Here is a 25,675-nt window from a genome sequence, read left to right as displayed (position 1 = left end):
TCGAAGGGCTAGATGGCCTACTCCTGCTCCTATTTCTTATGTTCTTATGTTCCTCCCACAGTCCAAAGATGCAGGTTGGGTGATTGGCCATGCCAAACTATCCCTTTGTGTCGGGGGATTAGCTCAGATAAATGCACAGGGTTATAGGGATAGAGCCTGGGTGGGATTGTGGTCAGTGCAGACTTGATGGGCTGAATGACTTCCATCTGCACTGTAGGATTCTATGTTTAATGAAGAAAGCTTTGCAAGGCTGAGGATGTCTCTATAATTAGAATCTGTTTTCATAAGAGTGTTCAATGAAAAGGGCAGTTGCACTGCTACAACTGTGCTATCTTGAGAAACAAAATGACAGCTAGTACAGATGGATTGCATGCCATACCTTCAAATATTTGAGGAATTCACTCAGACATGAAATACACCCTAGCGCAGCCAGGTCATCTTTTTGGAAAATGTGAACATGAATTATTGAAGACAAATGTCTATTGTGCAATAGAGTTATTGAATAATATTGCAATATAGAACAGGAATAGCAGAAAGTAGCCTAACAACATTTTTAATTAAGATTTGACAGGTGTGTGTGTGTGTGTAGCTAGAAGGAAGGAGCAGGAAAGACGAGCTCAGCAAGGTGATATTAACTGTGTAGTGAAGGACGGTGGATAAAAGGGAAAATTGAACTATTTCCAAGGATGGTCACAGGTCCAGTGTCAGAAAGGCAAAATGTCTTTCAAAATACACTTTTTTAAAGTTCACACTGCACGGTGCACACTTGTTCCTGAATATTATTTGAATAATATCCTGAATAATATATTTGAATAATATCCTGAATAATATATTTGAATAATATTTGAATAATATATTTGAATATATCCTGAATAATATTATCCCCTGAGCCACTTCAGATCAGCCGTGATCTTATTGAATGGCGGAGCAGGCTCGAAGGCCATCTAGCTGGGGTATAGAGAAAGATCAATTTAATATAAAGTAGATCCATTCAAAAGCCTGATGGCAGCAGGGAAGAAGCTGTTCTTGAGTTGGTTGGTACGTGATCTTAGACTTTTGTATCTTTTTCCTTGCGGAAGAAGGTGAAAGGAGGTATGTGCGATTGTGAAGAATACAGAAAATAAAAACATGTCAAAATAATATTACTTTAAATGAAACCGTGGGGTTAGAAGAGAGCAAAAGGTAATTTTAAGCCTAGTGTAAGGAGATTTTTCTTCTTATGAAGAATGAGTAAAGTGTGAAGTAGACTTCCACATACAGTTGGAAAAATAATCCTGAAATTGTTTAAGGAACAATTACATGCCATTGGGAGGTGGAGGGGGGGGGAGGCGGGGAGGAGGTGATTGGCGGGTAGGTGGGGGTCTAGTTTCAATCTGGAGAAATGGGTCAAATTGTGTTCTTTACCCCTTGTGACCTTGTGTCAACCAAAGTGTGAACTATCCCTAATGGTTGATTAGTGCACCGGTTTCCAGAGCCAGGCGTGAGCCTGTCTGAAAGAAATATATTTTCCTTTTGAAAGAAAATACAAAATTCAGGACTCAATTGCTCTGGAGAAAAAAACCCACAACAATCACATTTAAGTTTGGAAAGATGGAAGCCTTTTATATGTAATATTGTCATGCAGCCTTGTAAAAAATGAAGATCCAATTTGAACTTTATACATCTATTATACATCACCTGAGTCTCTGGTGCAACCATGAAATGTGACTCCCTGGAAGATTTACTTACAACAACTTGTTCCTAGCTAATATGTTCCTAGCTCTTTACAGATATTTGGGAATATACAACCATTTATGTCATCATCTTTCTTTAAAGCATAATGTCACATCAATGTAACCATTCCAGTCATTAACGATAGAAGATTATCAATCGATTTTTGAAAAAAAAAACTAAACTCTGTACTAGTATTTTATATTGTATTCTTTTCTAAAAATATTATTTGAGGTTTCGCTTAGGTGTTAAGATGTTGTCTCTCCATCTTGTAGATTTGGTATTCATTGCTCTTTGTGGTGAGTTTGCACACTGCACATATCCATCGGGGATGGGGAGTAGCCCCTCTGCACTGGGGGTGGGTTACAATGCTCATGGGGAAGATGTTATTCTCCATACCTGTCGGGGTCTCGATGTCCCTGCCCATTTGCCGGGGGGCGGGGTGGTGTGGGGGAGGTGGGGAGGGGGAGGGCTCCCCGGGGCTATGGTGGGCCTTGATGTTTTAAAGTTTATTTATTAGTGTCACAAATAGGCTTACATTAACACCGCAATGAAGTTACTGCAAAAATCCCCTAGTTGCCACACTCTGGCACTTGATCGGGTACACTGACAGAGAATGTACTATAGACATTGGCCCTAACCGATAAATCTTTTGGACTGTGGGAGGAAACTGGAGCATCTGGAGGAAATCCATGCAGACACAGGGAGAACGTGCAGACTCTGCTGACAGTGACCCACGCTAGAAATCGAACCCGGGTCCCTGGCGCTGTGAGGCAACAGTGCTAACTACTGTGCCATTAAGTCCATTTGGGGTTGCCTTTTATTTAAATTGGACTTTAGGTACCCTGTTGATTCCAAGCTGACTCTCCCTTCTCCTTTGAAATGCCCCTTCATCAGGTGAGTGGGAGTTGTGTTCACAAATAGGGCATATATAGATACAAACTCAATTTACAAGATAATGGTCGGAATGCAAGTCTTTACAGCTAATCAAGTCTTAAAGGTACAGACAATGTGAGTGGAGAGAGGGTTAAGTACAGGTTAAAGAGATGTGTATTTTCTCCAGCCAGGACAGTTAGTAAGAGTTTTCTAACTAACTGTCTAACTCACTTACTGTCCTGGTTGGAGACAATACACATCTCTTTAACCTGTGTTTAACCCTCTCTCCACTCCCATTGTCTGTACCTTTAAGACTTGATTACCTGGAAAGACTTGCATTCCAACTATAATCTTGTAAATTGAGCTTGTGTCCATATATGCCTTATTTGTGAACACAACTCCTACTACCTGATGAAGGGGCAGTGCTCTGAAAGCTTCTGACTTGTGCTACCAAATAAACCTGTTGGACTTTAACTTGATGTTGTGAGACTACTTACTGTAGCCACCCCAGTCCAACATCAGCATCTCCACACCTTTGAAATTGCCCAGGTTGCCTTGCTGTGCTGGTTGATATTTTCTTGTTAGTTTTTGCATGATGCAGTCAGATTTTCTGCTAGCATTAATGGGGGTCAATTTTCCAAACAAGTAATTAATTAATTTCAAATGCTCCAAGTTTACTCACTGCCAACATGTTATGTGTACTTGCTGCCTTTTGTGTCCCTCATGTTGGTAATAATCAAACGTTAAGCTTGGAAAAATAAGCTATGTTTATTATTTGTCATGCTGCTTTGTACAGAAGGGCTGGTCCTGTTATACATCACATGACTCTCTAGTGCAGCTATGAAATGTGAGTCATTGGATATCCCATATATGTCCTGGCCAATATCACAAAAACAGATTATCTAGCCATTATCTATTGTGTGTTGGATCTGGCTGCGTGCAAATTGGCAGCATTAATTTGACTGAATTTCAAAAGTGCTTTGTTAGTTCTAAAATGCTTTGGGACATGAGAAAAAGCCTGTAAGTTCTTTCCTTTCTTCTTAGGCAATGCCCAGCATGGAACACCTTGGAATTTTTGTAACGTACTTGACGTATATAATTCAAATAGAATGTAGATCTTCACTCATTTTTGATCACTCTTTTCGATTAGTAGGAGATATACTAACAGCTGAATAATAAAATCTGTCCACAGCACAAAAGGATGGCACGGTGGCGCCGTGGTTAGCACTGCTGCCTCACAGCGCCAGGGACTGGGGTCCGATTGACGGCTTGGGTCACTGTCTGTGCAGAGTCTGCACGTTTTCCTTGTGTCTGCATGAGTTTCCTCCAGGTGCTTCGGTTTCCTCCCACAGCCCAAAAGACACGCTGGTTAGGTGCATTGGTCATGCTAGATTCTCCTTCAGTGTACCTGAACAGGCATCAGAGTGTGGTGACTAAGGGATTTTCACAGTAACTTCATTGCAGTGTTAATGTAAGCCTACTTGTGACTAATAAATAGACTTTAAAAAACACAGCAAAGTTTTCTGCTTAATGTATTTTAATATCAAAGGGAAAAGTTGCATGCACTTGGAAAAACTTCAATTTCTCCGAATTGTCGACCCATTAGCGTATAACTGGAATTTCTGAGTGCTTTCTTGCGTACTTGTATACATGAAGATAAGAAGCAAAACAACCAACATATGCTCAAAGCTAAACTCATAGAAGTAAAAGAAATGCAAACACAGGTACATAGATAGATACACTTAGCTCAAGACAGAGCTCTCATTCTGCACAGTAACTATGATAATAATAATAAATAATAATAATAATAAAGTGCTAAACCTGAGAATTTTCCTGCAGCCCACTGTACTTTATACCCATAATAATCTTCTGAGTGAATTCTATAGGATATAAGCTATGGGGTTCAAGTGATGTCTTATTAAATCCTTCTCTCCTTTCCTGCAGGTGTCAGAATTTTATGAAAATCCTTCCAGCATTTGAGCTGTGAAGAAAAATGAATTTTCTGACCATAGCATTGCTTCGCGGCTGGCTTTGTGCTGGTGAGACATTCTAATCAATTGTCAGCAGATACAATGAACAAATAAAACCATTAATGCCTCTTTTGTTTTTTTGCAAGTATGTTTTAATGTCAGTCGCACAGTCAATGCTGCATTTGTCTCTGAAAATAAATGGTTAGGGGCCTTCCCTTTGAACTATTAGAGTCTTTTGTGGTGATTGTGCTCCACAATAACGATATATGGAGAATTCTAGGATGCAAACCAAGCTGTGATGAAGGAATAGTAATGCATATAATTATGGAGTCCACAGGAAAATTACTGATTATACATCAGAATATTATCATACTTGCGCACACTTCTTTATTTCACATAGCTGGGTATCACTCAATACTACTATGTTTTTTTTTCTGATTTGAACATTTTTTTCAATTTCCCCCCAGTATCACATCCTGTACTATGTCCTGGTTAACCTCTCTCCCCTCCACACCCCTGTCGCTGCCGCTGCTGGCCCCCCCTTCCCCCCCAACTCTCACATCCTGTACTATGTCCTGGCTAAAGGGATGAATGAATGTCAGGTCTCTGCGATGCTACGCTCGAATCATTCAATTGGAGGCACAAGAGAATGACATGAGGTTGTACTTTCTTTTAACCCTGAGTAAGTGCAGAATCTTCCAAATGGCTTGGATGAGAATTAACATGCTCAGGATTACAAACTCAAAGTTATCAATGGGACTCTTGGAAGTAATTTAATCTTATGCTCAACTCAAGAACAAGTTGCCATATACAGGACTGTGCATATTTGGAATCAGAACACAATGAAAAATATTATGGGATGATATATCCTTGGTACGTTAGACATGTATATATGACCCTGAATTAGATTTCCATTGCATCACCATGGAATTCCTACAGTGCTGAAGAGGCCATTTGGCCCATCAAGTCTGCAATGACTGACAGGGTATCTTACCCAGGCCATCTCCTCCACCCTATCCCTGTAACCCTACACATTTCACATGGCTAATCCATTTAACCTATACAAAAAGGCAATTTAGCATGGCCAATCCACCTAACCCACACATTGTGGGATTGTGGGAGGAAACTGGAGCACCCAGAGGGAACCCATGAAGGCATGGAGAGAATGTGCACTCTCCACACAGTCACCCAAGGCTGAAATTGAACCTGGGTCTCTGGAGCTGTGAGACAGCAGTGCCAACTACTGTGCCGATGTGCCACCCAAATCAGAGACTAATATCTATCATGATAAGCAATTCAGTAGCAAATTAAAACAATTAAGTATATTCATGGATGGTCATTTATAGCAGTAAGCGGTAACTGTGAGTTATTGCACTGAATATGCAGATACACATGATGATAGTGCAAGTAGGAAAGGCCATCTTACAGCTTTTGCAATGTCTGACACTGTGTCTAGGTTATGTAAACAAGGAGGTAAAGTTGAACGTACAAAATGTCTTGCTTAGGCTGCAGTTGAGATACTGTATTTTAGTCATTCAATTGCAGGATAGAGACAAACAAAAACAAAAAAAAGTCCAGCATCACTTCACAAAGACATTGCCAGGGATGAGCATTTACAGTTATGATGAGAGACTTGAGGGGTTCAGAGGCTGAGACGATTAAGGAAGTCTGAAGTAGGCCTACTGGGGAGGGAGGGGGTGGGGGGGGAGGTGGGGGGGGGGTGTGGTCCTGCTGCTGCTTTGCATAGGGATTGGTGGCAGAGGGAGGGAAGGAGGTGACTGGGGCAGACCATCCAGGTGGTTGGGGAGAGGGGGGGTGGGAGATGTGTGGGGGAGGCAGGACTGGACATAAGGGCTGGCATGGAGAGGTCCGGGAGGGCAGCTATCAGGGGATGGGGGAGTCGGAGAGCTGCGATGTGAGCTTGCAGGGCTGGCCGGCGATTGAGAAGGCTAGTGATTGGGAAGCCAACAGTGCAGTGAATTATACTACTGCAACCTACAATGCTCAGAGTATGGGAGATTCATTTTGAAAATCCTGCTTAAAAAAAACAGAAAAAATTATTTGGCACTTTGAATTTTTGTGAGAGAATCACTGCACCCCCCCCCCACCCCCACCATATTTTTCAATTGGTGATAGAATTACAATATTAATTTTCAGTGCACCAGCTCTAATTAATCACCATCATTCCTCTGTGCTTCATTTACCTGGCATCCCTATTGCTACAATGTTGTGTTGGGATCTGACCTGAGAGACTCAGTTCAATTCTCCCATCTGGGACTAAGTCCCGTGGCAGAGGCAGGAATAGGGAATGCTTCCTGCTCCAGAGGTTGGGGGGAACCATGTCCTATCATAGAAACATAGAAAATAGAAGCAGGGGTAGGCCTTTCAGCTCTTCGAGCCTGCTTTGCCATTCATTTTGATCATGACTGATCATCAAACTCAATAGCTTGATTGTGCCTTCCCTCCATATCCCTTTCGTCTAACAGCAATATCTAATTTCTTCTTGAAAGCACACATTGTTTTGGCCTCAATGACGTTCTGTGGTAGTGAATTCTTCACATTCACCACCCTCTGGGTGAAGAAATTTCACCTCACCTCAGTTCTAAAAGGTTTACCCCTTATCCTCAAACTATGACCCTTAGGTCTGGGCTCCCCCATCATTGGGAAAATTCTTTCTGATTCTGTCCCTGACTCCATTATTTATGCCCCTGGGGGATTAGCACCATATTCTGTGGTGGGGCAGGCATGAGTTCTGCCAATACATCTGGATGCCAGACTGAAAAGGCACCTAAAATCCCTGGAGAAAAAAATTGGACCTCCTGAAAAAGAAGGCCCACCAGGACCACCTTGACACCTGAAGATAGACCTTCTAGATGATACTGTATCTGGAAGATCTACTTGAAATTGCACTCCCAACCCATTGCAGTGGTATCCTGGGATCCAGAATTGCAGGCACCTCCATCCCGAACTCCGGAGACAATCGCAGGTATTTTTGGGTGAATCCAAACACCTGCATGCCATGTTCTTCCAGACTTGTTCTGAACTGGCATGTTTTCTTGCTGGTGCTGAGAAGAATCGGACGAAGGCAGAAGATTCCAGTCGGGGCCTTCATCTGCATCCCATTTCCCAGTCTTCCATGGTGGGCACCAACAGATGATCCTGCAGGAAGTTCACACCAGCATAAAATCAATTTGCGGAAGGATCATTTAGATCCGAAACGTTTACTCCTTTTCTTTCCACAGATGCTGCCAGACCTGCTGAGTTTATCCAACAGTTCCTGTTTTTATCTCAGATTTCCAGCATCTACAGCATTTTGCTTTTATTTGAGTGTATTGGCAGACTGGGTATCATCACAGGAACTCGATAAAATAAAAATCAAGGCTAGAACTGTATCTAAACACAAATCATTGCCTCTAAGAGAAAAGAAAAAGGGATGGGAAAATCGATGGGAAGATTGAAACACATAATAAGTGTCACCACATAATTATTGTAAGGCTTCAAACTAAATTGATCACTTTCATTTTCAGTTTGTATAATTTCTGCTGTTCACTGCCTCATCTCTAAGCTTGGATTCACTGCCACAGGAATAGCAGCAGATTCTCCGGCAGCCTACTTAATGTCAACCGTTGCAAGATTCAATGGAGGAGCAGTGCCATGTGGCAGTTTTGTGGCCATACTTCAGTCCATTGGTAAGATATTCTCTTTCCTTTTTACCATCTTACTAAATTGGCTTGGCAAATTCTTGCTATTCATGCTCAAGAATGTGAGCTCACTGACGAGAGTTTGATTAGTGCTGCAATTAATAATGTAGAGAGTTGTTTTTTCTTCTACAGCACAGAATCTAGTGGAGGTCTTGTGGTGCAGTGGGTAGTATCCTTGCCACTGAGCCAAAGGCTTCTTGAGGCCCAACCCCAGGGTTAAATGCCCAAGAAAACATGACCAACAGGTTAAGTATTCAACTTACAAAATCTTTCCAACACACACTGATGGCAGGCGATAAGAGTAAGAGGGATTTCTGGTCAGCCATGTTTGATGTGGAACCTCTGGCGACAGGCCAGCAACCTGTTCCAGGTAAAACTAGCTATGGAAACAGATGACATTCTGCCTTGTGCACCACTCGATGTGAGAAGAGAAACAACAACACTACATGGATGGCACGGTGGTTAGCATCACTGCTGCACAGCACCAGGGACCCGGGTTCAATTCTGGCCACAGATGATTGTTTGTATGGAGTTGACATGTTCTCACCGTGTCTGCATATGTTTCCTCCGGGTGCTCCGGTTTCTTCCCACACTCCAAAGATGTGCAGGTTAGGTGGATTGGCCATGCTAAATTGCCCCTTAGTGTCAGGGAGATTAGCAGGGTAAATACATGGGGTTATGGGGATAGGGCCTGGGTGGGCTTGTTGACGTTGTAGACTTGATGGGCCAAATGGCTTCTTTTTGCACTGTAGGGATTCTATGATTATACAGTGTTTTATGAGGCATGGTATAGTGGGAATTAACATACCACATTATCTAGTTATCTCTCAGTTAACACTTTTTCTCTTGAGGCTAGTAAAACTCACCTTGGAAATGTAATGCCCATTAAGATTCAAGTTTGAATTCTCACAGTTACAACCCCAACACCCCAGTATTTATGCATGTGCAAATGTTATACTAATACATCATAAAGGATTGGTGATCCTTAATTAAGGTTCACGTGATTTGAAATTGATATTGTAATTTTACCCCCAATTCTTAAAAAAGTGAACTTAAATGAACTTTCAGCATTAAGTGCAATGATTATGTTACAATTCATCTGGAGAAGGATGGGAGTCACCCATGTTTGAAAACCTGTAGCCACTATGCAAATCTTCGGGTGAAAGCAGAAAGTACACCACGGAAAGTAAATTATAATATTATCCAATGAAAAAGCAAATGAGATATATATATAGGCCATCTTCAAATAAATTTACATAGAACATACAAACTGTGAGGTCAAATTTAACCATCCATACAAAATGGAAATGATGTGTGAAGAGTTAAAAATCAACTGAGTTCACAAACCATTCCTACAAATACACTGCATCAAATTTGAAGTTGGCTGAGTTTCTTGTTGTCGACAGCTTGGCCAGCGGTGGGTCGCAGAGGTGGACATGAGGGGATGGTCGACTGGCTGGAAAGCCAGCAGAGGATGATCTGGGAAGGACCCAATTTAAACCTTGGAGTTGTGACCCAATGACACTATCAGTGTCCTGGCACCAGGTTTGATATTCAATGGTTCTGTTTCTCATTTTGTTTCCCTGAAAGGTACGTCCGGATTCTCTTTCTCTACCTTTGTCAAGCTGGCCATCATATGCAGCCTCTTCTTCATCTTCATCATCTGAACATTTTCTGAAATAGAATGAGCTGTTATTACTGACTCCTTGTCATCTTTTATCAACAAGGAATGCAATGGGAACATCTTTTTGCATCTATAATTCTGTTTGCAACTCGGAGAGAAATACTTTGTAAGTTATGTATAATAAACCAGTTTAAATCTATAGTAAATGCCTTCCATATTCCTGCGTCTGGACTACCAACCCACCAAAACTTGTGACATTATGCCATTTATGTTTGACTTGGACTCCTCCAATCTTTCTGTTCACAGTATGGCTGGAAAGTCAGACTGTACATTGCATATTCTCTGCTGCTGCTACCCCAGAACTATCGTCATCATTAATAAGCCCCAAAGTTCAACACCTTTGTTTAGCTGAGTCAAGCTTGGGAGCACATTGCGGCTGTTGAGACAGACTCACCACTGTTTCCACCATCTACCCTTGCTCAACAGTAATGTTTGAGATGCTAGAGGGTAGCTAGCATAATGGTTAGCACTTCTGTCTCACAGCGCCAAAGACCCTATTCCATTCCAGCCTCCGGTGACTGTTTGTGTGGAATTTGCTCATTCTCCCTGTGTCTGCATGGGTTTCCTCCAAGTGCTCCGGTTTCCTCCCACATTCTCCCTGCATCTGTGTGGGTTTCCTCCTACATTCCAAAGTACAGGTCAGTGCATTGGCCATGCTAAATTGCCCCTTAGCTTCACAGAGATTAGCAGGGTTAATAGACAGGGTTATGGTGATATAGCCTAGGTGAAATTGTTGTTGGTGCAGGCTTGATGGGCCAAATGGTTTCCTTTTATGCAATTATTAAAACCCAACTAGTTTCCTTAAACTTGGGAATCAAATTCACGTGCCCATACTGTCGCTAATGGCTTGCTTACTGTGAATGCCCCCTTAAATAGCCTTGGCTTTTCATTGCCCCATTGACTTGCAACAAAGTGCTTTTCAGCTCACTGATGGCAGGCCATGAAAGGATAATGGTGAAAGGGGACGATGTGTAAGTTGATAGGGATTCAGAACTGGCACATTCCTAAGAATGAAGGATAAGTATGGCAAGTTTTGGGAACCTTGAATAACGAGAGGTATTGTGAGCCTAGTCAAACAGATAAAGGAAGCATTTGTCAAGGCTAGGGGCTGGGAATACACGAAGCAAGTGTGGAATACAACAGTAAGAAACTTAAGCAAGGAGTAAGGAGGGGTAAAAGGGGTCACAAAAAATCATTGGCCAGCAGGATTAAGGAAAATCCCAAGGCTTTCTGTACATATATAAAGAGCAAGATGATAGCCATGGAGAGAGTTGGCCCACTCAGGGTTAGCCTAGGATATCATTACAACTGGGAGACTAAGAAGTATTCACCCGATCATGTGTAGAGCCAGAGGAAATGGGCAAATTACTAAATGAATACTTTGCGTCAGTACTTACGAAGAGAAGGACTTGGTGGATGATGAATCTGGGAAAGAGTGTGTAGATAGTTTGAGTCACGTTGAGATCAAAAAGGAGATACTGGTGTTCTTGAGAAACATTGAGGTAGACAAGTCCCCAGGGCCTGATGGGATATACTCCAAAATACTGTGAGAGGCAAGGGAGGAAATTGTTGGGGCCTTGAGAGAAATCTTTGTATTCTCACTGGCTACAGGGAGGTCGTGATGTGGAGATGCCGATGTTGGACTGGGGTAAGCACAGTAAGAAGTCTCACAACACCAGGTTAAAGTCCAACAGGTTTATTTGGTAGCACAAGCCACAAGCTTTCAGAGCACTGCGCCTTCATCAGGTAAGTGATGGAGGATGAAAGAGCAGCACTCTGAAAGCTTGTGGCTTGTGCTACTGAATAAATCTGTTGGGCTTTAACCTGGTGCTGTGAGACTTCTTACTGTATAGGGGAGGTCCCAGAGGATTGGTGAATAGCCAATGTTGTTCCTTTGTTTGAGGATAGCAAGAAGAATCCAAGTAATTACAGGTCGGTAAGCCTTACATCAGTGGTAGGGAAATTATTGGAGAGGATTCTTCAAGACAGGATTTATTCCCACTTGGAAATAAGTGGATGTATTAATGAAAAACATGGGTTTGTGAAGAGGAGGTCATGTCTAACTAACTTGATCGAGTTTTTCGAGGAAGTGACGAAGATGATTCATGAGGGTACAGCAGTGGATGTTGTCTATGTGGACTTCAGTAAGGCCTTTGACAAGGTCCCTCATGGCAGACTGGTGCAGAAGGTGAAGTTGCATGGGATCAGGGATGAATAGGCAAGGTGGATACAAAACTGACTCAGTCATAGAAGACAGACGGTAGCAGTGAAAGGGCGCGTTTCTTAATGGAAAGCTGTGACAAGTGGCATTCCTTAGGGATCAGTGCTGGGACCTTTGCTGTTTGTAATATGTATATAAATGATTTGAAGGAAAACGTAACTGGTTTGATTAGTAAGTTTGCAATTGACACAAAAGTTGGTGGAGTTGCGGATAGCGATGAGGACTATCAGAGGCTTGAATAGGATATAGATCATTTGGGGGCTTGGGCAGAGATGGCAGATGGAGCTTAATCCAGACAAATGTGAGGTAATCCACTTTGGAAGGTCTAATACAGATAGGAAATATAGAGTAAATGGCAGAACCCTTAAGTGTATTGATAGACAGAGGGATCTTGGTGTACAGGTACACAGGTGACTGAAAGCGGCAATGCAGTGGAGAAGGTAGTTAAGAAGGAATACGGCATGCTTGCCTTCATCAGCCGGGCATTGAGTTTAAAAATTGGCAAGTCATGTTACAGCTTTATAGAACGTTAGGCCACACTTGGAATGTAGAGTTCAATTCTGGTCGCCACACTACCGGGAAGATGTGGAGGCTTTGGAGAGGGTACAGAAAAGATTTACCAGAATGTTGCCTGTTATGGAGGCCATTAGCTATGAGGAAAGATTGGAAAAACTTGGTTTGTTCTCACTGGAACAACAGAGGTTCAGGGGCGACCAGATAGAAGTCTACAAAATTATGTGGGGCATGGACATAATGGATAATCAGAAGCTTTTTCCCAGGGTGGAAGAGTCAATTACTAGAGGGCATAGGATTAAGGTGTGAGGGGCAAGGTTTAAAGGAGATGTATGGGGCAAGGTTTAAAGGAGAGATATGAGGCAAGTTTTTTACACAGAAGGTACTTGGTGCTTGGAACTCACTGCTGGGGGAGGTAGTGGAAGCAGATACGATAGTGAGTTTTAAGGAGCATCTGAACAAATACATGAATAGGATGGGAATAGAGGGATATAGTCCCTGGAAGGGCAAGGGGTTTTAGTTCAGTCCGGCAACATACTCGGTGCAGGCTTGGGGGGGACCAAAGGGCTTGTTCCTGTGCTGTAACTTTCTTTGTTCTTTGGGACATGCAGAGAGGTCTCTCCTCAAAGCACTTACACTTCTCATCAGCTGTCCCCCAGCCTATCTCAGTCTGTCCCCGATATGTTGCCTTGTGTTCAAATGGCCAAGTCTGCTCTTACACAACCCCAGGCGAAGTAGTCTTTCACAGAGTCATCACTTGCAAAACTGAAGAGGATGTTGGCAAAATGTATCTCAGCAATCAAAACAGCCTGTGAATATCTCTGTGGAAACCACAGGAGTTGCATCATGTTGAAGTGCGAGAAAGACGAAGAATATTTGTAGTTGCACCATGGGATATACATGTTTGTGTTACACAACTGTTACACAATTGTTTTATAAAGTTTGTTTCATTTATTATTCACATGAAGATTATTGGTTTGTACCACTTTCTTGCCTTGTCCATTCTTGTCTCCTGCCTGGCAAGTGGCCTTCTCACTTATGGTGAATGGTAAGAGAAGGCTTAGTGTAGAGCAATGGGTAATTCTGTCAGGGATATTTGGTTGATAGCTTTGTATTGGGTGATTGGTGGTGGGGAAATGGGGTGGGATGGTGGGGGGAGTGGTTTTAGTGTGTGACTGCCAGATGGGTGCACTAGTACAACCCGAACTGAACTTCACCATTCTGAAGGCATTCAGGGTAACAATGTGAAGTACTGCTGGTGAGTTAGCCATATGATCTTCATCCTCCTCCTCATCTGAAGAGTCCATGTTTTACACTTTGTGCTTCCTGATGGTCCAAACCTTACTGTAATGCAATGTAGAGTGCAATATATCAGGATCATTCTGGAGACTCTGGCTCTTGTGCATTGATGGGTGCTTTCACATCTTTCAGGAGCATCTGGAATGCATCTTAAGCATGTTAACTGTTCAATGACACATCACATTGTTAAATGGGTTCTGCTTCCTCAGCTTCATTGTGGGGTGCAGGGCTTTGATTGCCACAAGCATACAGTCAGTGATGCCCTACGCCCAGGAGTAGCCAACCAGAGCTTCAAAACTGAATACCCACTCATTCCATCTGGGATTATCAGTAACAAAGTGTACACTCGCAAGGGGCAGCTCAGTGGTTAACACTGCTGCCTCACAGCATTGGCCTGGGTTCAATTCTGGCCTTGGGTGATTGTATGAAGTTTGCACGTTCTCCCCGTGTCTGCGTGGATTTCCTCTCATACTCCAAAGACTTGCAGGTTAGGTGGATTGGCCAAACTAAATTGCCCCTTAGTGTCCCAAGATATATTGGTTCTGAGGATTAGCGGGGTAAATACGTAGGGTTCTGGGTAACAGTCATCGAGTTTGACTCGATGAGCCAAATCGCTTCAGTTTATGATTCTATGATCATTGTCTACATGGCAAAATCCTACAAATGTTTTCTAGCAGATTGCAAATGTCGGCCCTGACACAATGCTGCAACAATCTCCTGAGCTGTTTAGTCATGTCTTTGCTATACACCCCATTTTGCAGACATTACTTCCTGCAAATTACATCACTCTTCTTATCCCCTCGCTATCCCCCGTTGGAGTGACAGGATTGTGAGAATAAGGTTGCTGCTACTCCCACTGAAGGTGCTCATGCTGCCGGTCATCTCGCTCCTCCTGTGAGGCCCAAGCTAAAAGAGTATAAGCAACATCCACACTGATCTATCACAGATGCAAAGTGGTGATCAGATACACAAAGCTCCCAAGCAGCAAGTCACCTCCAGGATAGCAAAAGATCAGAGATAGATAGGTTCTTTATTAATAATGAGATCAGGGGTTATGGGGAAAAGACAGGAGAATGGGGATGAGAAGAATATCAGCCCTGATTGAATGGCAGAACAGACTCGACAGGTCAAGTGGCCTAATTCTGCTATGTCTTATGGCCTTCAAAAGCTGAAGAACGATGTTTCCAAATTAACAGAAATCACCTGTAAAGTTATGAAAGTAAACTGTCAGAACAGGTATTGTGAGAAAAACCTTACATTCAATAATAAGGCAAGGAAGTAACTGAGGTTTCCCTACTTATGTGTTTGTTTTACCATTCCTTCAGTCCCACCAGATGCTGGTCCTCTCACCATGCTTTCACTGGTAAGTTTTAGAAAGTAAGAAGTCTGACAACACCAGGTTTAAGTCCAACTGATTTATTTGATAGTAAACTCAAGCTTTTGGGGTTAGCCCTTTTGTCAGGTGGATGGAGAGTTCTGGCCTCAGACAACAGTTTACAGATTACTGATTAGAATGTGAGTCTTTACAACTAACCTGCTATTCAAGTCTTAAAGAGGCTGACAATGTAAGTGGAAAGAGCATCAAGCACAGGTTAAAGAGATGTGCATCATCTCCAGACAGTAAGTGAGGTTTTGCAAACCCAAGCAAGTCATGGGGGTTACAGATAGTGCGACATGAACCCAAGATCCCTGTTGACCCGAAAGACTGCACCCCCCTCCTCAAGATCCCTGTTGAGACCGTTGAGGTTAGTTGTAAAGACTCACATTCTAATCAGTAATCTATAAACTGTCTGTGCTGTTATATGCTCTGTCTGAGGCCAGAACTCTCCATTCACTTGACAAAGGGGCTAATCTCGAAAGCTTGTGAGTTTACTATCAAATAAATCGGTTGGACATAAACCTGTTGTTGTCAGACTTCTTACTGGGTTTACCCCTGTCCAACGCCAGCAACTCCACATCAAGTTTTAGAAAGCCCAGGAAGTCCACAGTTAAATTCCAAAACCTCTGTTTCCATAGCACTATATTAGGTATTATCATTCTGAAATTGTCCACTCAGCTCTCCCCTCAGTGGTACTGGCACACAGCCTCATACACTGCAATTAAATACAGAAGTCACTGGGTTGGAGCCAACTTTCTAACACATTGTCAGCTTCAATATTTTCATCTCTACTGACCCTGCCAACTCTCAAACCCACTTCACTTTAGGTTAAGTGCGTTGACCCAAACAGGAGCCAGACTGTGGTGACTAGGGGAATTTCACAGTAACTTCATTGCAGTGTTAACATAAGTCTTGTGACTAATAAATAAACTTTACATTAGAACTAAAATTCCATCCCCCCACCTCGATATTAAACGCTGAGGTGAGGCACACCATAAGGCAATGTTTGAACATTTCAGTTGACTTTGCTATTCTTTGTGGTCTGAATAAAACAGCAAACTTGCTACCACTCCCTGCACTGCTATCTCTTGAAAATTTCTGCGATGTGGAATACCTTCAGGGTTTCAGGGCCTCATGGAAAACACATGTTTCTGGCTTCTGTCTATGCTGATTTTGAACCAGGGTAAGGGCAATTCAGCTTCAGAATCGAGCTTCCTTCCTGAAGTTGTCTTTTGAATGACCTGGTGGCAATTCTGATCCTGAACTGTACCAATGAATCATGCTTGTAAAGTTACGGTCAATGATCCCACAACACAGCGAGCTCCACTACGGGGAGAAAAACAACCTTGTGGACACTACTAAATCAAACTGATTATTCTTGGGTAGTGTCAGCTGTCAATAAAAGGTTGGACCCAGGAAGCGTACAATATTCTTATTGTAATGAGAAGATTCCATATGGTGGAGTACTTGTTGTAAATACTTTCTTTCCTTTGCAATTTCTAGAAAGTATGTACAATGCAACATCAGGCATATACAACTTCTTAAAAATTCATTTACATGATGTGGGCATTTCTGGCTAGACCAGCATTCATTCTCTATGCCCAGTTGCCTTTGAGGTGATGGTAAGCTGCCTTCTCGAACCACTGCAGTCCTTGAGATGCAGATACACGCACAATGCTGTTTGGGAGAGACTTCCAGGATTTTGACCCAGAATCAGTGAAGGAATGGCAATGTATTTCCAAGTCAGGATGGTGAGTGATGTGGAGGGGAACCTCCTGGTGATGGTGCTCCCAGGTTTCAGCTACCCTTGTCCTTCTAGATGGCAATGGTTGAGAGTTTGGAAGGTGCTGCCTAAGGAGCCTTGATGAGCTCCAGCAGTGCATTTTGCAGATGGTACACACAACTGCCACTGTCTGTCGATGATAGAGGAATAATGAGTGCTACCTTCTCAACACCCAATCTGCATCTTCTGCAAAGTTTGGACTACATTGGTGCAAATGTGTCTTCAAAAAACAAAAACTAGTATTTATACAGTGCTTGTATCATTAAAAAAAACTTTCAAAACATGTTTTACAGAACACTTGTCAAACAGAATTTGACACCAAACAAGAAGAAATAGGAGTATAGCACATTGCCCATCAAGCCTGCTCCACCATTCAATAGTCATGGCTGATCATGCACTTGAGTTCCATTTTCCCACCCTCTCCCCATATCCCTTAATTGCCAGACACCAAAAATGTTTAGCTTTGCCTTAAAGATATTCAACAATCGATCAGCTACAACCACCTGGGTAGAATTTCACAGACTCACAATCCTTTGAGTGAAGAAATTTCCCATCTCCGTCCTAAATGATTGGGCCTTTATCCTGAGACTGTGCCCGTGTTTTAGACTCCCCGACCAGCAGAAACCTTTCCGTATCTACCTTATCAATTCTGTAGACTAATGAGATCACCTCTCATTCTTCTAAACTTCACAGAATATTAGTTTAATTGACCCTACCTTTTCTGATAGGACACTGAGCAACATAAGGATATATCGTGACAAATGACTAAACTTTGGTCAAAGGGGAATGTTTTAAATAGAATGTTAAGAGGGACATGTGGTGAAACAGCAAGTAGGGAAGGTTGCAGTTTAGAGTTTAGGCAGTTGAGGCACTGCTGCCAAGGTTAGATTGATGGAAGTTGAAAATGCGCGTGGGCGAAATTGGAGGAGGGCAGAAATCTCAAGAGAAGTTTGAGCTGATGGAAGGAATTTAAAACAAGGATAAGAAATGTAAAAACAAGGCACTGCTGAACCAGGAGCTAATGTGAGCACAGCAGTGATGGGTGAATGGGATCTTGGTTCAAGTTAGGATAGATAACACAATTTTAATCAAACCCATGTTTATGGAGGATAAAGGGTAGGAAGCCAGCCAGGCCAGTGGAATAGTCGGATCCAGAGGTACCAAAAGCACTAATTTGAGCTTCAACAGCAGATAAGTTGAGGCAAGAGAAGAGTTGTTTGGTGGTCTGGTTCAGCCTCAGTGGTCAAGTAGTAAGATGCATCTAGTGACTGGGAATGGAGCTTGTGAATGAGGACCAATGTCAATGGTCTCGGTCCATTCAATATTTAATTGGAGGAAATAGCTGCTCACTTGGTCAAACAGCGCAACACATCAGAGGCATCACAGAGTGTTAGGTTCTTCTATTAAATGTAAACCAATCATACAAGAAGGATTGGTAAATCAATAATATGGGTTCTTTATTTGAAGACTATATACAGATTTAACTCAAGAGGCTATGCATACAAGTCCAACTTTGCCTCCGTGGCCTGAATTCAGAGTCAAGAAACTAATAAATAATCATATCCTTAACTGAGATGGTAGTGACTGACAGTAATTTAAGACACGTCCCATTAAAGGTAAACGTACATCACATCACAGGAGTCGAGATGGGGTGGGGGTAAGGGAGTGGAGAAATTGAGGTCCACAGTGCACGTGCACTGAGTGAGACCACAAACCCACCCCACCAAAATCCAATACATCTGTAAGGGCAAATTCTCACATATATATAACCAAACGAAAGGGGATCTCAAGCTTGTCTACATTCGAAGGGATCTTGAAGGCTTGGTAACACTCACACTGTAAATAGTCATTGTTCATTAATTTTATTTTCATTGGTAATCCTTATCTAATCCAACTGTAGTACATTGTAATTAAATTAATAACAAGTCAGGAATTTTGACATTTAATTTACTTAGGACAATATGCACCAATTAGAGAATTAAAATAGAGATCCAGTGATGTAGTAGCAGTGGTGGAAATCACAGGAGATTCATCAGGATAAACCACATCAGGAACTTCTTTGCTTGCAACTGCTGAAGGATAAATAAAAGCCAGGAAACTTACAGAATTTTCACTTCTCAGGAAATCTGGGGAAAGAGCTCCAACTGATTATTATTCCATGAACTCTGCTACAACTCAGTTGGGTGAACGTTCCAACTCCGATGCATGCAATGTCATCCACAAACCACTGTTCCGTTGCATCATTTTCTGTGGCCTAGCTATTACTGGCCTTGTCTGGTCGATTCCTGTTTAGCACTGCCCTTGGCGTGAACTCCAGTTTGTCCTTTAGGCTTAGCACCTCAGTACAATCTTTATTTGTGATTTCAGCAAGCTTCCTCTCTTCGCGCAATTCAAAAATGCTTTTCTCTTCAACTGGCTGCTGTTGATCCCCACGAATAAACCATTCTAAATTGTAGCCCACAGCCCCAACGACAAAGGCCACAGGAAAGGTTACATAGGGTGCATATGTACGGATGGCAGCCCACAAAAGAGGCCACATGATGTCTGGAGAGAGAGAATTTCATTTTAATCTGAGGATGCAGTGGCATAGTGGTATTGTTTCTAGACTGGTAACCCAGAGACCCAGGGTAAAGATCTGAGACCTGAGTTTGAATCCCATCACGGCAGATAGTGAAATTTGAATTCAGTAAAAATTACTGAAACTACTGTCATAAATAAAATGTCCGGATTGCTAATGTGCCTCAAGGAAGGAAATCTGCATCCTTACCTGGTCTGGTCTATATATGGCTCAAGATCCAAAGCAATGTGGTTGACATTGAAATGGCCTCAGTTCAAGGGCCATTAGGGATGGGCAATAGATGCTGGCCCAGCCATCAAGGCCTATATCCCATGAATGAATTTTTAAAGTTTTTAAATTTCCAGAAAACTAATTTTGGAGGCAATACAATCTTAGGTAGGATTCAGCTGAGTCACAATTTTACAACGAGGACCTAAGGGCGATAGAAAGCTGCAGCATATGCTTTCCATATTGTTGCTGGGAGGTTTGCTCGTGCTGTTGGGAAAGGTTTAAACTAGCGTGGGAACTGAGCTTACATTCAGAAGGAACACAAGCAAAGCTGGAAACGGAAGAAAGGAAATTAGGAAAGGGGTAGGGAAGGATGAGGAAAATAGCTAGAAAATGAACCAGGATTTGTACAGTATTGAAAGTATACACTGCAATGCAAGAAATCAATTAAGGCAGATGAGTCATGGCACAGATAAACACTCAAATGTATATCATAACTATTACTGAAATATGGTATAAAGGAGGACAGGAATGGCAAGACAGCATTCCTGATTACATGCAGGAGAAAGTGAGTATGAAAAGGATTTGGAGAGAGGGGTTGCAATATTGGTTAAAAAACAAACACAGCTGTGAGGAGGGTGATAAGTACTTAAGGGATCATCAAGTGAGGCCATAGGATTGAATTGAACAAAGAAAGAATCACATTGCTGGCAGTGTACTGTAGACATTCCAAATAATGAGACAGAAGAGCAAATATGCAGGCAAATCGCTTGAGGAATGCAGAAGGGCAGCATAAATAGGCGATTTCAAGCACTATTAACTAGAACAAAATCAATATAAATGATATGGAGGACGTTGAATACTGAAGAAGCATTTAGATAACTTTTGAACTAGCATATAGCAAGCTTAACAAGAGAAAGGACATTTGTAAAGAACAAAGAAAATTACAGCACAGGAACAGGCCCTTCGGCCCTCCAAGCTTGCACCAAATATGCTGCCCAACTTAACTAAAACCCCCTACCCTTCCAGGGACCATATCCTTCTATTCCCAACCTATTCATGTATTTGTCAAGATGCCCTTTAAAAGTCACTACTGAATCCACTTCAACTACCTCCCCCAGCACCAAGTTCTAGGCACCCACTATCCTCTGTGTAAAACATCTGCCATGTACATCTCTTTTAAACTTGCATTTTAAACCTGTGCCCCCTAATTTCTGGAATTAGTTTTTAGAAATGATTCTGTACAACGATAGGAACATCACTGGGAGAACATTTTTGTGGCAGTGATTATAATTGAGTTCAATTTAATATAGTTATGGATAAGGACAAAGTTAAACCAGGAGGAAATGTTTTCCAATGGGAAAAGGCCATTTTACTAAGCCAAGATGCAATTTGTTAGAAGTGTACTGGAAACAGCCACTTAAAGGTCAGCATCAAAGCAGAGGAAGCCATTCAATGGGGAAGGAGCCGTGAATAAATTTGGTCCCATAAAGGAAAAGGGTAGGACTTGCAAATCTAGACCACCCCCACCCACCCCACATCTCACCCACACCCTGCCCCCATTCCCCCAACACCACCTCCCCACCCTCCTGTCCCTCCTCCCTCCCACCCCCCATCCCCTTCCCACCTACCCTTTCTCTCCCCCAACCTCCCACCCCCGTTCCCCAACCCTTGGCCCCCAACCCCTCCCCACCACCCATCACCCTTGCCCCCACCCCCTTCCCACCCTACCGCCCTCCTCCACCCCCCCATCACCCTTCCGACCCTAGCACCCTCCCCCACCCCACACCCACCCCCATCACCCTTCCCACCTCACCGCCCTCCCCCATCACAGTCCCGTCCCCACACCCTTTCCCCCCACCACCCGTCTTGTGATGTCTTGGAGGGAGCTGTAGATCAGTTGAAGGAGATATCCATTACGAGGGAGGAAGTGTTAGGGTTTTTAGGTAGCATAAAAACTGATAAAGCTCCGGGGCCTGATGGCATTTATCCCAGGCTGCTTAGGGAGGTGAAAGATGAAACTGCTGGGCCTCTGACGCAAATCTTTGTCTCTTCTTTGGACACAGGTGAGGTCTCAGAGGACTGGAGGATAGCTAATGTGGTACCGCAGTTAAAAAGGGCAGTAGGGATTACCCTGGTAATTATAGGCTGGTGAGTTTGACATCAATGGTAGGAAAATTGTTGAAGAAAATTGTTAGGGATAGGATATATAAGTATTTGGAGCGTTGCGATCTGATTAGGGATACGCAACATGGCTTTGTTCAGGGGAGGTCTTGCCTTACGAACCTGGTAGAATTTTTTGAGTTGACAAAAACGGTTGACGATGGGCGAGCCGTTGATGTCATCTATATGGATTTTAGTAAGGCGTTTGACAAAGTCCCTCACGGTAGGCTGGTAGAAAAGGTTAAGGCACGTGGGATACAGGGACAGGTATCTAGATGGATTGCAAACTGGCTAGGCAACAGGAGACAGAGAGTAGAAGGTCCTTTTCAAGCTGGAGGTCTGTCACCAGTGATGTGCTGCAGGGCTCAGTACTGGGACCTCTTCTCTTCGTAATATATATAAACGACTTGGAAGGGGGCGTACGTGGTGTGATCAGCAAATTTGCAGATGACACCAAGATGGCAGGATTGGCAGATAGTGAGGAAGATTGTCAGGTGACACAGCAGGATATAGATAGGGTAGTATGCTGGGCAGATAGATGGCAGATGACATTTAATCCTGACAAATGCGAGGTGATGCATTTTGGAAGGAATAATGCAGGGAGGAGTTAGATGATAAAAGGTAGACCAATTACGAGTATAGAAATGCAGAGGGACTTGGGAGTGCAAGTGCACAAGTCTCTGAAGGTGGCAACCCAGGTGGAGAAGGTTGCGAAGAAAGCTTATGGAATGCTAGCCTTTATAGGAAGGGGTATAGAGTATAAGAGCTGGCGTCTAATGCTTCAGTTGTACACAACGTTGGTTAGGCCACATTTGGAGTACTGCGTCCAGTTCTGGTCACCTTACTACCGGAAGGATGTGGAGACCCTGGAGAGAGTGCAGAGGAGGTTTACCAGGATGCTGCCTGGTATGGAAGGACTGGGATATGAGGAAAGATTGGGTAAACTGGGGCTTTTCTCCTTAGAAAGACAGAGATTAAGGGGGGATCTGATAGAGGTGTATAAAATAATGAAAGGTATAGATAGAGTCAACAGTGGCAGGCTTCTTCCTAGATTGGAGACAAATATCACAAGGGATCATGAGCTAAGGGTGAGGGGGGAGAAGTATAATATGGACACTAGAGGGAGGTTTCTCACAGAGGGTCGTGGGGGTATGGAATGCGCTACCAAGTAAGGTGGTTGAGGCAGGCATGCTGGACTTGTTTAAGGTTTACTTTGATAGGCACATGAGTGAAACAGGGATGGAGGGTTATAGGCGACGGTTTTAAAAAGGGTCAGAACCTCAGGACAATAGTGGAAATGTAATACTACATGTTAATGTTTTGTCTCTTTTAATCCGCAGGTGTGTCAGTCCACCTTGTCGTCAAATGAGGGGCATGCACACGGTGGGTCATGCGTGGGCTGCTCTTGGATGTTTCGAGAGTGGCCTAGTAGTTCGCGTCATGGTGTGTGCTTAAACCTGGACCAGCAGATGGGCACCACAACAGCTCAGTGACTATCACTGCTAGCTGTGCAGATACATGGATTTGGGCCAGTGTCTGTGCGAGTTTGCGCATTCTCCCTATGGTTGCGTGGGTTTCCTCCCACATCCCAAAGATGTGCTTTTAGACTGATTGGTGTACCAAATTGACCCTACACTATTCTCCCCTGAATCTGGTTACAATAGGGGTACCATTAGCATACACACGGGACAAGGTAGGTGTAGGAAAATGCATTGTTAGGATGGCAGCGCAGGCCCATGCTGGGTTGTTCTTTGTTCCATCCCCACACCCTCTCCCCCTCCCCCCCCCCACCACCCATCCCGTCGCCACCCCCTTCCTCTCCACCCTTCGCCACCCCCTTCCCCCCCACCCCCCACCCTTACCCCTCCCCACCCCCTTCACCCCCACCCATCCCCGCCCCCTTCCGTCCACACCACCTTTCCTCCCACCCGTCCCTGCCCCCCCACCCCCCTTTCCCCCCACCCGTCCCTGCCCCCCCACCCCCTTTCCCCCGACCCACACCCCTTCCCCCCATTCTCAACCCCTCCCCCTCCCTCTTCCCCCACCACCAACCCCCCTCCACCCGCACCCCCCTTCCCCCCCACCCACTCCCCCCTCCCCCCACCCACACCCCCCTCCCCCCCCACACCCCTCTTCTCACCCGCACCCCCTTCCCCCCACCCCCTCCCACCCGCACCCCCCTTCCCCCCACCCCCTCCCACCCGCACCCCCCTTCCCCCCACCCCCTCCCTCCTGCCCCCCACCCACCCCCTCCCACCCACACCCCCCCTCCCGCCCCTCCCACCCACACCCCCCTCCCGCCCCCCACCCACCCTCCCGCCCCCCACCCACCCACAGCCCCCCTCCCGCCCCCCACCCACCCTCCCGCCCCCCACCCACCCACAGCCCCCCTCCCGCCCCCCACCCACACCCCCCCTCCAGCCCCCTTCCCCCTGCAACCCCTCCCCCCCACCCGCACCCCCTTCCCCCTCCCTCCCCCCCACCCGCACCCCCCTCCAGCCCCCTTCCCCCCTCCCTCCCCCCCACCCACACCCCCCCTCCAGCCCCCTTCCCCCCTCCCACCTGCACCCCCCTCTAGCCCCCTTCCCCCCTCCCACCTGCACCCCCCTCCAGCCCCCTTCCCCCTCCCTCCCCCCCACCCCCCTCCAGCCCCCTTCCCCCTCCCTCCCCCCCACCCGCACCCCCCCTCCAGCCCCCTTCCCCCTCCCTCCCCCCCACCCGCACCCCCCCTCCAGCCCCCTTCCCCCCTCCCTCCCCCCCACCCGCACCCCCCCTCCAGCCCCCTTTCCCCCTCCCGCCTCCTTCCCCCCTACCCGCACCCCCCCTCCAGCCCTCCTACCCGCACCCCCCTCCAGCCCTCTTTCCCCCCCCCGCCCCCACCCCATCACCCCCCCCTCCCCGACCCCACCACCCCCCCCTCCCCGACAGCCTGGAGCCACCAGGAGCGACGCTGCTTCAGCTCCACTCTGCACCCACCAGCTGTCTACACGGACTGTGCGCCGCCCAAACAGGACACAACGGGGCGACTGTGACGCAAAAAGGGCACGCTGCCCTTTGGGCTCTGGGCATCCCTCGGCCTAGTCCCCACTGCACATCCCCGGGCTCGAGTAGCACCCCCTCGCCGCTTCAAAGGCTCCTCTGGCCGGCTTGAAATGCCCGCTTTGCGGTAGGGGGGCTCAGCTCGGATAGAATCTCTCCCTAAAATCGGGCCGATATCACTAGGATGGAGACTTCACCCTCTCCTCTCTCCCCTCCCCAGTTCCGTCCTGGTTCCAGTCTCTCTCTTCCCCACACTCACCTCCCTCCGTTCGCAGCGCAACCTCCAACCATCCCGCCCCCTTACCGCCTCCTGATTGATCACCGCTCTCGCCCTCTCCCAGCATCTCATTGGATAACCGACCTGTCAATCACATCCCGTTCCCGTCATCAGAGCGCAAACTGGTGGCCGCACCCCGCAACTACAGCCTTTGCAGAAATTGGACCCAAAAAATGGTCCAACATTTCTTGATGGTGGAGATGCCTGTGTTGGAGTGGGGTAAACACAGTAAGAAGTCTTACAACACCAGGTTAAACTCCAACAGGTTTATTTGGT

The 25,675-nt window shown here is 45.0% G+C and overlaps 1 protein-coding gene and 1 long non-coding RNA gene across 3 annotated transcripts; one reads left to right on the top strand and one right to left on the bottom strand.

Annotated features, from left to right (window-relative positions):
• The first annotated feature begins 970 nt into the window (after positions 1–970).
• On the top strand, positions 971–8,617 carry LOC145357896 (uncharacterized). The gene is made up of 3 exons (XR_013889384.1): positions 971–1,092; positions 4,531–4,625; positions 8,141–8,617. It is a non-coding gene; the product is annotated as an uncharacterized LOC145357896 (long non-coding RNA).
• A 10,364-nt stretch (positions 8,618–18,981) lies between these two features.
• Positions 18,982–25,436, bottom strand: smim12 (small integral membrane protein 12). Of its 2 annotated transcripts, none has more exons than XM_080211258.1 (2): positions 25,382–25,436; positions 18,982–19,679 (listed from the first exon to the last, which is right to left on the bottom strand). In XM_080211258.1, exon 2 carries the CDS (start codon positions 19,672–19,674, stop codon positions 19,390–19,392), a length of 285 nt encoding a protein of 94 aa, XP_080067384.1. In that variant the 5' UTR covers positions 19,675–19,679; positions 25,382–25,436; the 3' UTR covers positions 18,982–19,389. The 2 variants fall into 2 exon arrangements, with proteins under 2 accessions (XP_080067384.1, XP_080067386.1); XM_080211260.1 differs by lacking the exon at positions 25,382–25,436 and adding an exon at positions 25,060–25,342.
• Between the last annotated feature and the right edge of the window lie 239 nt (positions 25,437–25,675).

The sequence above is a fragment of the Carcharhinus amblyrhynchos genome, chromosome 24 (assembly GCF_965287045.1).
Source record: "Carcharhinus amblyrhynchos chromosome 24, sCarAmb.v2.hapA, whole genome shotgun sequence".
NCBI lineage: Eukaryota > Metazoa > Chordata > Chondrichthyes > Carcharhiniformes > Carcharhinidae > Carcharhinus > Carcharhinus amblyrhynchos.
Note: the sequence above shows the minus strand (reverse complement) of the source record. Positions and strands in the feature narration are given on the sequence as shown.